The 13,217-nt window shown below is 44.3% G+C and overlaps 1 protein-coding gene across 1 annotated transcript; it reads left to right on the forward strand.

Moving 5' to 3' along the window:
* The first annotated feature begins 1,095 nt into the window (after window positions 1-1,095).
* LOC133034568 (zinc finger BED domain-containing protein RICESLEEPER 2-like) lies at window positions 1,096-2,047 on the forward strand. The gene is made up of 3 exons (XM_061109675.1): window positions 1,096-1,215; window positions 1,274-1,785; window positions 1,873-2,047. The coding sequence occupies exons 1-3, from the start codon at window positions 1,096-1,098 to the stop codon at window positions 2,045-2,047; spliced, it is 807 nt and encodes a 268-aa protein (XP_060965658.1).
* Window positions 2,048-13,217: the final 11,170 nt, after the last annotated feature.

Here is a 13,217-nt window from a genome sequence, read left to right on the forward strand (position 1 = left end):
ATAGTAATTGATATTAAATTACAATTGATTGGTGATTGGTGATTTGAGAGGCTAATAATAGTAATTGATATTAAATTTCATAAATTATATGTTATTAATTTAAAAAGATTTTACTGAATATTATATATTAATAGTATATTTGCATACAAAGTAGAGTATATAGTATATACATACAAGCAGATATCTTATATATTGTTTTCACTTTTCAGTTTCTCTTACAGTCTAAACTAAAATTCCTCTCGCATAGATTGAGGTAGTGGTTTGTGTGATACTGATAGTGGCTCTGAAATGGAAGGAAATATGATGTTAGTAGTACTCTATTTTACTTTTAGTAGAATATTTTTTTTTTGAATAATATTATGAAACTGATTGTTTTTATTATTATTATTAATATCATTCATTCTTTTCTTTGGTAGCAATTTTTTTTGTCTTGTATGTATACTATATATATATTTATTAAAATTTGAGGTAAATTTTATATATTAAAATTTGAGGTAAATTTTATATATTAAAATTTGAGGTAAATTTTATATTGTATATATATATATTTATTAAGATTTGAAATTTTTTACCTTGTATGTAAATTGATATGTGATATATGTATAATTCTGCATAATTGATGAATGTACATAAATTCATATCTACATACATGATTCACATGAATATAAAGATAGATTATAATAGTAGAACAAAATATTATTTTGTATTTTATTCTTAATAAGATGTATGGAATGTATATAAGTATATGCTGTAACTGTTTTTTTGTATCGACGTTTGCATGTTTATATTTGTGTGTCTTACATATGTTATTTATGTTTACATCTACATGTAAAGTTGTAATTCATGTGAATCTTGCGGTATATTATATATATATATTAGATTTTATATTTAAATATGTGTATCATATTATATATAATAAAATAAGTTTATGTAGTACATATATTTTTTTATGTTTTATTATTTTATGTTATTCTATTTTAAACATTATAAATTTATAAGTCTATAACTGTTTTTTTTTGTACTTTAAAATAATTTTTGCATTTTATCATTTGTATATTGACATTTTTCATGTCTATTATTATATGTAGTGGAACTATGAGTGAGAATGAAAAAGACACACCATCAACATATGGACAAATGGAAGGAGACTCATCAACTCCTCTAGATAATCTTGATTCAGAAACTCAAACTATTATTGATGATGAGAATACTCAGGTGAAGAGAAAATTGACTTCTTTTGTTTGGAAACATTTCAAGAAGGTAAAAATTGAAGGAGTTGATAAGGCAATTTGCAACTACTAGTCAAAAGAAATTGGGAGGATCAAGCAGAAATGGAACGAGACATTTACATGATCACTTCAAGATTTGTCCTCTTAGAAAGAATCGTGATATAAAACAATCAATCTTGAATCCAAGTAGGAAGAAGGATGGAAGTACTTCTCTTGCTGCCCACAACTTTGACCAAGAGTTTTCAAGAGAAAAACTTGCTAAGATGATTGTTTTGCATGAGTATCCACTCAATATGGTTGAGGATGATGGATTTAGAAGCTTTGTCAACTCTCTCCAGCCATTATTCAGACATGTATCTCAAACTACTATTAGGAGGGATATATTGAAGATATATGAGAAGGAAAAGACCAAGACAATGAACTCAATGAATGACAATCGTAGTAGAGTTGCGATTACAACTGACTTGTGGACATCAAATAATCAAAAGAGAGGGTATATGGTGGTGACTACACATTATACTGATGATTCTTGGATTTTGCATAATCGAATTATCAGGTAATATGATTAATTGCTTAGAATTTTTTTTATTATGTCAATATTTGATATCGATATATGCTAATAATTTTTTTTGTGTACATTCAGGTTTATATATGTGCCTGCCCCTCATACTGCTAAACTTCTAGCAAAAGTGTTGATGGAATGTTTGATTGAATGGTCTATTGAGCGTAAGTTGTCTACCCTTACCTCAGATAACTGTACTGTGAACATTGCCATGATGGATCAAATGAAAGAAAAATTGAGAAATGCTTCTTACTAATGAATGGGGAACTACTTCACATGAAATGCCTGCTCATATCTTGAACTTGATTGTTCAACAAGGACTAGGGGCAATTCAAGGTGCCATAGAAACTATACGTGAGAGTGTAGTTTTTTTAGACTGGCACTCCAAAAAGAGTTGAAAAGTTTGAAGAGGCTAAGAAAGGATTATCATGCTCTAGCAACAAAAGGTTAGTGCTTGATTGCAAGACTATGTGGAATTCTACTTATTTGATGCTTACTAGTGCCATTACTTATAAAGATGTATTTAGTCGCCTAATACATACTGAGAAAAATTGCAAAAAAGAACCTAGTGAGCGAGATTGGCTTTTGGCAAAAATTATGTATGAAAAACTGAAGTTGTTTTACAATGTGACTGTGATGTTTTCTGGAAGTAAATATCCTACTGCTAATCATTTTTTCTCTAAGATTTGTGAAATTTGGTTGTTGCTTAAGGAGTGTCTTAAATATTTTTATGATGAGATTAGGATTATGGCATTAAATATGATGGATAAATTTGAGCAGTATTGGACTTCCATTCATGGCATATTAGCCATAGCAATTGTTTTGGATCCAAGGTTCAAGATGAAATTGATTGAGTATTACTTTCCTAAAATTTATGTTGGTGAATATCAAAATGAAGTTAAGCAAATTAGAATGTTGTGCTATGATTTAGTGAAAGAATATAAATCGAATGATGGAAAAGAAAATCTTCTTGAACCTTTATTCAATGCTTCTGGAGTTGGTGGAGATAATGATGGATGTGTAGATGATTTAGTTGGTTTTGACTTGTATGTTAGTAGTACTTCAAATGTGGAAACTTACAAGTCTGAGTTAGACTAATACTTGGAGGAAGCAATTTTGCCTAGGAGTGGAGAGTTTGATATTTTAGCTTGGTGGAAGACAAATGGTCTTAAATATCCAATATTACAACAAGTTGCTAGAGATGTTTTGGCTATCCCAGTGTCTGCAGTTGCTTCTGAGTCTGCTTTCAGTACTAGTGGAAGACATGTGACTCCTTGTCGTAATAGGCTTCATCCGAACATGTTGGAGGCTTTAGTATGTACACAAGATTGGCTATGGGATGAGAAATTAGGTATGTTTATTCTAACCTACTCTTATTATTTAATTTTCTTTTATATTAAAAAAATATATTAATGCCAATATTGTTTATTTCATAGATGCATCACAAAATGAGGCTTCATATAGTACATTTTTTGATGATGTGGAAGATGATGAAGCGGTAAGTTAGCATTTATTTATTTGTTTGTTAATTATTTTTTCTTTAAAATATCTATTTACTTATAATTGATGACATTTTTATTTTAGGCCCCAAGTTTTGTGGATTACGATGCTTGAAGAATAAAAATTCTTGAATGGTGGTGGTGACTACTACTAGATTTCAAAGTTGAAGATGAAGACATTATTACAATTTTATTAAGTTGTGTGTGTTTGTTTGGTTCTCAAGTTTATGTTTATGTTTTAAGCTTATGTTTATGGATTTTAAGTTTTACATTGAAGGATTTTTAATTTTAGAATTTATCTAAATGACTATCAATTATGGAATGAATTTAGTTTTATGTTAATGTTGTTTTAATTTAATATTTGCAAATATAAATTTTGTATTTTTACATTTTTTTTCAATAAACGGGTCCCCGTTATGGTGTCCATCACCGACGGGGATTCCCCGCCCCGTTCCCCGACGATGGGGAATATGCGGGGACGGGACAGGGACAGGGAAAAATATAATAGGCGGGTACGGGAGCGGGGAATGCATTCCCCGCATTGCCCCGTCCCCATGTGCATCCCAACCTGTGACCCAAAATTGGAAGTTGACCGGGACTGGAACTAGGACTTGGGCTTGGAATCATAACGGATATTGGACCTAGATCCAGAAATGTAACCGGACAAGAACCCGGACTCCAAATCAGACCTATACCCGATTGGGAGCCGGACCTGGATCCCAACCCAAACCTGGACTCGGGACCCGAACCCAAACCTGAACTCAGACCCAAACATGGAACCAGACTAGGGACACAGAACGAGGGTCGGGACCAAGAACCGCACCCCAGTCTCGATCCCGAACCCAACTCAGAAATGGGACCTGGGACCTGAACCAGAACCAGACCGAGACCTTTGACAGTGATCCAGATCTTGTCTCGGGACTCGGGTAAACGGGCCTAGAACAGACCAGTATTCGGTGTCTAAATCTGGGACTCAGACTAGGACCAGAACCCAAACGAAGAACCATACATGAACTTAGACCTAGACCTGGGACACAAAATTAGAACCTGAACAAGAATCGCCGAACCAGGACCCTAGAACAAGACTAGGACCGTGACCAGGAACCGGACCCAAAACTACAACCGAACACAGACCTCGCCTCAGAACCAAACTGACACTGGAACTCGTGCCCAGACACGGTCGTGTGCCCAGACCAGAACTGAGACCCGGACCTGGACCTAAATCTGGGACCCGATCCCAAAGACAGACTTGGACCTAGATCGAAATCCGGATACGAAACTGAACTCGGACCAAGACCCAGACTGGGATCGAAATGCTGGACTTAGATTTGGACCGAGATCCTGACCCAGACCCAAACTTGGACCCACACTTGGGACCCGAACTTGGACATGGACCCGAACCTAGACCCAGATCGGGGTCCAGACCTGAACACAAACCCGGACACAGACTCGCACCCGAACTCAAACACCAACACCTAGAATCGGACCAAAAGCTAGACTCGGACACGGACCCAACTCGAACCTAGACCAGGATAAGAACCAAGGACTTAGACCCAGAACTGAATCCCGACTCAGATCGTGATTGGAACTTGGGACTCGGACCCAACCTAGACCAAGACCTAGGACGCGAACCCACACTCAGAGCCTGATCTGGACATAGACTGAAATCAGGACCCGAACCCAAACTCAGACCAGGACTCGAACTTCGACCGGAACTCAAACCCAAATTCGAACTCAGAAACGCAAATGGAACTAGAACCGAACTAGCACTAGGACCAGGACAAGGACCTAAACCCAAACCCGAACCTAGATCAAAACCCAGACAGAGACCTAAACCCGAACCGAGACTAGTACTCGAACCTGAACCTAGACCGAGACCAAAACCCACTTAATAACTGGGACCTGGACCCAAAATCAGGATAGGGACATGGGCAACAGAACTAGGACCGGGACCTAGTACTTGACCCAGACCCGAACTTGAACCAAGGACCTAACTCGTGACCCAACACCAGAAATGGAACCAGACTGGGACCCGAGATAGGGATCTGGATCTGGACCAAGGGCTTGGACAAAACCCATAGTCGGTGTCTGGATTTGGGACCCAGCCCTGGACCCGAACCCTGAAAAGGACCCGAACCCACACCAGAACCTGAACCCAGTCCCAAACCCAAAAGTTGACCCGAACCCGTACCGTGTGACCCAAAATTGGAGCCAAAACCAGAAGTTGACCGAGACTAGAACTAGGACTTGGACTTGGAATCATAACTAAAATTGGACCTAGATCAAGAATTATAACCGGACCAGGACCTGGACTCCAAATCAGACCTAGACCGGAATTGGGAGCCGGACCAAGATCCCAACCCAAGCCTGGACTCGGGACCCGAACCTGAACCTGAACTCAGACCCAAACATGGAACTAGACTAGGGACACAGAACCAGGGTCGGGACCTAGAACCGCACCCCAGTCTCGATCCCTAACCCAAACTCAGAAATGGGACCTGGGACCTAAACCAAAACCAGACCGAGACCCGTCACAGTGATCCAGATCTTGACTCCGGATTCGGATAACGGGGCCTTGAGCAGACCAGTAGTCGGTGTCTGGATCTAGGACTCAGACTAGGACCAGAACCCAAACGAAGAACCAAACCCAAACCCAGACCTAGACCTAGGATCCAAAATTAGAACCTGAACAAGCATCGTCGAAGCAGAACCCTAGAACAAGACTTCGAGCGTGACAAGGACCCGATCCAAGAGCTATACCCGAACACATACCTAGCCTCAGACCCAAACCTGAGACTGGAACTCGGGCCCGGACACGGTCGTGTACCCAGACCGAAACTGAGACACGGACCTGGACCTAAATTTTGGACCCGATTCGAAACACAGACTTGGACCTATATAGGGATCCGGATACGAACCTGGACTGGGACCAAGGCCCAAACTGGGATCGAAATGCTGGACCTTGATCTGGATCGAGATCCTGACCCAGACCAAAACTTGGACCCGCACTCGGGACCCGAACTTGGACCTGTGCCCGAACCTAGACCCAGATTGGGGCCAAGACCTGGACACAAATCTGGACACAGACTCGCACCCGAACTTAAACACCCACACTTAGAATCAGACCCAAAGCTAGACCCGTACCCTGACCCAAACTCGAACCCAGACCAGGATCAAAACAAAGGACTAAGACCCAGAAGTTAATCCAGGCTGAGATCGTTGGAACTTGGGTCTTGGACCCAACGTAGACCAAGACCCAGGACGCGAACCCACACCCGGAGCCTGATTTGGACCTACACTAAAATCTGGACCCGAACCCAAACTCAGACCAGGACTCGAACTCCTACCCGAACACAAACCCAAACTCGAACTCAGAATCGCAAATGGAACTGGAACCGAACTTGGACTAGGACTAGGACCAGGACCAGGACAGAAACCAAAACCCGAACCCAGATCAAAACCCCGATAGAGACCTAAACCCGAACCGAGACTTGGACTCGAACCCGAACATAGATCGGGACCAAAAACCACACAATAACAAGGACCCGGACCCAACTCGAACCCAAGACAGGATCTGAACCAAAGACTTAGAGCAAGAACTGAATCCAAACTCAGATCGAGATTGGAAGTTGGGACTCAGACCCAACATAGACCAAGATCCAGGACGCGAACCCACTTTCGGAGCCTGATCTAGACCTAGACTGAAATCAGGACCCGAACCCAAACTCAGACCACGACTCGAACTCCAACCCGAACTCAAACCCAAACTTGAACTCAGAATCACAAATGGAACTAGAATCGAACTAGGACTAGGACCAGGACTAGGACCTAAACCCAAACCCGAACCCAGATTAAAACCCAGAAAGAGACCTAAACCCGAACCGAGACTAGGACTCAAAGCCAAACCTAGACCGGGACCCAAACCCACACAATAACCAGGACCTAGACCCAGAATCAGGATAGGGACCTGGAAAATAGAACTAGGACAGGGACCTAGTACCCAACCCAGACCCGAACTTGAACCTAGGACTTAGCTCGTGACCCAGTACCAGAAATGGAACCAGACTGGGGCACGAGATTGGGATTCGGATCTAGACCCAGGGCTTGGACAAAACCCGTAGACGGTGTTTGGATTTGGGACCCAGCCCTGGACCCGAACCCTGACAAGGACCCGAACCCACACTCGGATCTAAACCCAATCCTAAACCCAAAAGTGGACCCGAACCTGTAACCTGTGACCCAAAATTGGAACCAAAACGGGAAGTTGACCGGGACTGGAACTAGGACTTGAACTTGGAATCATAACTGAAATAGGACCTAGATCCAGAACTGTAACCGGGCCAGGACTCGGACTCCAAATCCGACCTAGACCCGAATTGGGAGCCGGACCCGGATCCCCACCCAAACCTGGACTCGGGACCCAAACCCGAACCTGAACTAAGACCTAAACATGGAACCAGACTAGGGACACAGAACCAGGGTCGGGACCTAGAACCGCACACCAGTCTCGATCCCGAACCAAAACTCTAAAATGGAACCTGTGACCTAAACCAGAACCAGACCGAGACCCGTAACAGTGATCCCGATCTAGACTTGGGATTCGGGTAACGGGGCCTGGAAAAGACCAGTAGGCGGTGTCTAGATCTGGGACTCTGACTAGGACCAGAACTAAGTCGAAGAAACAAACCCGAACCCAGACCTAGACCTGGGTGCAAAATTTAGAACCTGAACAAGAATCGCCGAACTAGGACCCGAGAACAAGAATAGGACCGTGACCAGGACCCGAACCCAAACTTAGAACCGAAGACAGACCTAGCCTCAGACCCAAACATAGAATGGAACTCGGGCCCGGACACGGTCGTGTACCCAGACCGGAACTCAGACCCGGACCTAGACCTAAATCTAGAACCCGATCCCAAACACAGACTTGCACCTAGATAGCGATCCGGATACGAAACTAGACACGGACCAAGACCCAAACTCGGATCGAAATGCTGGACCTAGATCTGGACAAAGATCCTGACCCAGACCCAAACTTGGCCCCCACTCGGTACCCTAACTGTGACCTAGACCCGATCCTAGACCCAGATCGGGGTCTAGACCTGAACACAAACCCGGACACAGACTCGGACCCGAACTCAAACACCCACGCCTAGAATCAGACAAAAAGCTAGAGGGAAATCAAGACCCCAACCCAAACTCAGACTAGGACTCAAACTCCGACACGAACTCAAACCCAAACTCGAACTCAGAATCACAAATGGAACTAGAACCGAACTAGGACTAGGACAAGGACCAGGACCTAAACCCAAACCCGAACCCAGATCAAAACCCAGAAACTGACCTAAACCCGAACCGTGAATAAGAATCGAAGCCGAACCTAGACCGGGACCCAAACCCACACAATAACTGGGACCTGGACCTAGAACCAGGATAGGGACCTAGGAAACAGAACTAGGACTGGGACCTAGTACCCGACCCAGACCCGAACTTGAACATAGGACCCAACTCGTGACCCGACACCAGAAATGGAACCAGACTAAGCCCGAGATTGGGATCCGGATCTGGACCCAGGGCTTGGACAAAACCCGTAGTCGGTGTCTGGATTGGGGACCCAGCCCTGGACCCGAACCCTGACAAGGACCCGAACCTACACCCTGACCTGAACCCAGTCCCAAACCCAAAATTGGACCCGAACCCGTATCCTGTGACCCAAAATTGGAACCAAAACTGGAAGTTGACCGGGACTGGAACTAGGACTTGGACTTATAATCATAATTGAAATTGGACCTAGATCCAGAACTATAACCGGACTAGGGCCCGGACTCCAAATCAGACCTATACCGGAATTGGGAGACGGACACAGATTCCAACCAAAACCTGGACTCGGGACCCGAACCCGAACCTGAACTCAGACGCAAACATGGAACTAGACTAGGGACACAGAACCAGGGTGGGGACCTAGAACCGCACCCCAATCTCGATGCCGAACCCAAACTCTAAAATGGGACATGGGTCCAAAACCAGAACCAGACCGAGACCCGTGACAGTGATCCAGATCTTAAATCGAGATTGGGGTAACGGGGCCTCGAACAGGCCAGTAGGCGGTGTCTAGATCTGGTACTCAGACTAGGACCAGAACCTTAAGGAAGAACCAAACCCGAACCCAAACCTAGACCTGGGACCCAAAATTAGAACCTGAACAAGAATCGCCGAACCAGGACCCTAGAACAAGACTAGGACCATGACCAGGACCCAGACCTAGAACCGAACACAGACCTAGCCTCAGACCCAAACTGAGACTGGAACTCAGGCTCGGACACGGTCGTGTACCCAGACCGGAATTGAGACCCGAACTTTGACCTAAATCTGGGACTCGATCCCAAACACAGACTTGGACCTAGATAGGGATCCGAATACAAAACTGGACTCGGACTAAGACCCAGACAGGGATCGAAATGCTGGAACTAGAGCTGGACCGAGATCCTGACCCAGACCCAAACTTGGACCCGCACTCGGGACCCGAACTTGGACCTGGACCCGAACCTAGAGCCAGATCGGGGTCCAGACCTGGACACAAACCAGGACACAGACTCGGACCCAAACTCAAACACCCACACCTAGAATCAGACCAAAAGCTAGACCCGGACCCGGACCCAACTCGAACCCAGACTAGGATCAGAACCAAGGACTTAGACCCAAAACTGAATCCAGACTCAGATCGGGATTGGAACTTGGGACTAGAACCCAACCTAGACGAGAACACAGGACGTGAACCAACACCTGGAGCCTGATCTGGACCCGAACCAAAACTCAGGCCAGGACTCGAGCTTCGACCCGAACTCAAACCCAAACTCAAACTGAGAATCGCAAATGGAACTAAAACTAAACTAGGACTAGGACCTGGACCAGGACCTAAACCCGAACCCGAACCAAGATCAAAACCCAGACAAAGACCTAAACCCGAACTGAGACTAGGACTCGAACCTGAACCTAGACCAGGACCCAAACCCACACAATATCCGGGACCTGGACCCAGAATTAGGATAGGAACTTGGGAAAAAGAACTAGGACCGGGACCTAGTACCCTACCTAGACCCGAACTTGAACCTAGGACCCAGCTTGTGACCCGGCACCAGAAATGGAACGAGACTAGGTCCAGAGATTGGGATCCGGATCTGGACCCAGGGCTTGGACAAAACTCGTAGTCGGTGTCTGGATTTGGGACCTAGCATTGGACTCGTAGTCGGTGTCTGGATTTGGGAACCTTGACAAGGACCCGAACCCACACCCGGACCGGAACCCAGTCCCAAACACAAAAGTGGACCCGAACACGTACCCTGTGACTCAAAATTGGAACCAAAACCGAAAGTTGACGGGGAGTGGAACCGAATTTACCAAGTAAATTCCCTATGTTATTAATTCCTTATTGAATCCACACTTAGAACTTGGAATTGTACTCTCAGTTACATAGAACGCTCTATATGTTCCACGATATAGATACGCTATTAGTTATCCATTGTTATAATCCTAATTTGATCAATGACCCTCTAATAAATGATCTCCATTGACTAGGCACTAAATTACTGTTACACCTTCAATGTATTTTATCCTTAAAACACTTAGCTTCGTATAAATGATATTTTAGCAAAGTGAATGAGATCTCAACCATTTATCTCTGTTTAGCCGAGCTCGAAGGATATCATCGTTTCACTTCTAAATTCCAATAGAAGTTATAGACTCCCTATTTATCTTAGCGCTCCCACTCAATTATACTATCATGTTCCCAAAATATACGTATCACCCTTACCCAAAAGTAGGCTTAGCTGAAAAATCAAAGAACATGTATAATACTCTTGAGATCGAACCTAATCATATCAGGATTAAGATCATTTGATCTAGGATCAACGGGTGATATTGAATTGAATAGATATTACGGTAAATTTTAACAAATCTAATCAAAGTTCAATATTGGTCCCTTCCGATGTATACTCCATACATCCGATACTGGTAAACTTTGCCAATGCCGTAGAAAGGACATAACACTTATCCAAGGTGTAAGAATACCTATCGCTGATTATCATGTCAGTCTAAATCCAGTGAACTGACAAATCAGGGAATGAAACTTTCGAACACATAATTAAGATTATATTCCACTGTGCTGACAACACTATAATCATTAACAAATTCATATTTTTAGACTTAAATAGAATTCATACATTATATATATAATCATCAAATAAATCATGTGAACCATGCAACATAAAATGTTATTTCTGTTCTTTATTAATAAGTAAATATGATTATATTGAAATGAGTTTTATTTAGGGCACAAAACCCAACAGAATCAAGATAGAGACATGGGAAACAGAACTAGGACCGGGACCTAGTACCCGACCCGGACCCAAACTTGAACCTAGGACCCAGCTCGTGACCCAGCACCAGAAATGGAACCAGACTGGGACCCGAGATTGGGATCCGGATCTGGACCCAGGGCATGGACAAAGCCCGTAGTCGGTGTCTGGATTTATGACCGAGCCTTGGACCCAAACCCTGACAAGGACCCGAACCCAATCCCAGACATGAACCCAGTCCCAAACCCAAAAGTGGAACCGAACCTGTACACTGTGACCCAAAATTGGAGCCAAAAGACTGGAACTAGGACTTGGACTTGGAATCATAATTGAAATTGGACCTTGATCCAGAACCGTAACCATAGCAGGACCCAAACTCCAAATCAGACCTAGAACCGAATTGGAGCTGGACCCGAATCCCAACCCAAACCTGGACTCAGGACCCAAACCCGAACGTGAACTCAGACCCAAACATGGAACCAGACTAGGGACACAGAACCTGGGTCGGGACCTAGAACCCCACCCCAATCTCGATCCCGAATCCAAACTCAGAAATGGGACCTGGGACATGAACCAAAACCAGACTGAGACCCGTGACAGTGATCCAGATCTTAAGTTGAGATTCGAGTAACGATGCCTTGAACAGACCAGTAGTCGGTGTCTAGATCTGGGACTTAGAATAGGAACAAAACCCAGACGAAGAACCAAACCCGAACCCTCACCTAGACCTAAATCTAGGACCCGATCCCAAACACAGACTTGGACCTAGATAGGGATCCGGAGAGGAACCTGGACTTGGACCAAGACCCAGACTGGGCTCGAAATGCTGGACCTAGATCTGGACCGAGAACCTCAACCGGACCCAAACTAGCACCCGCACTCTGGACCTGAACTTGGATGTGGACCCGAAGCTAGACCCAGATCGGGGTCCAGACCTGGACACAAACCCGGACACAGACTCGGACCCCAACTCAAACACCCACACCTAGAATCAGACCCAAAGCTAGACCCGGACCCAAACTCGAACCCAGACCAGATCAGAACCAAGGACTTAGACCCAGAACTGAATCAAGACTCAGATCGGGATTGGAACTTGGGACTCGGACCCAACCTAGACCAAGTTCCAGGACGCGAACCCACACCCAGAGCCTGATTTGGACCTAGACTGAAATCAGGATCCGAACCCAAACTTAGACCATCACTCGAACTCCGACCCGAAGTCAAACCCAAACTCGAACTCAGAATCGCAAATGGAACTAGAACCGAACTAGGACTAGGACCAGGAACAAGACCTAAACTGAAACCCGAACCCAGATCAAAACCCAGACAGAGACCTAAACCCGAACCGAGACTAGGACTCGAACCCAAACCTAGACCGGGACCCAAACCCAAGGATAGGGTCCTGGGAAACAGAACTACGACCAGGATGTAGTACCCGACCCAGACCTTTACTTGAACCTAGGACCCAGCTCGTGACCCGGCACCAAAAATGGAACCAGACTGGGACCCCAGATTGGGATCAAGATCTGGACCTACGGCTTCGACAAAACTAGAAGTCGGTGTCAGCATTTGG

This window comes from Cannabis sativa, chromosome 2 (assembly GCF_029168945.1).
Source record: "Cannabis sativa cultivar Pink pepper isolate KNU-18-1 chromosome 2, ASM2916894v1, whole genome shotgun sequence".
In the NCBI taxonomy this organism is placed as follows: domain Eukaryota; kingdom Viridiplantae; phylum Streptophyta; class Magnoliopsida; order Rosales; family Cannabaceae; genus Cannabis; species Cannabis sativa.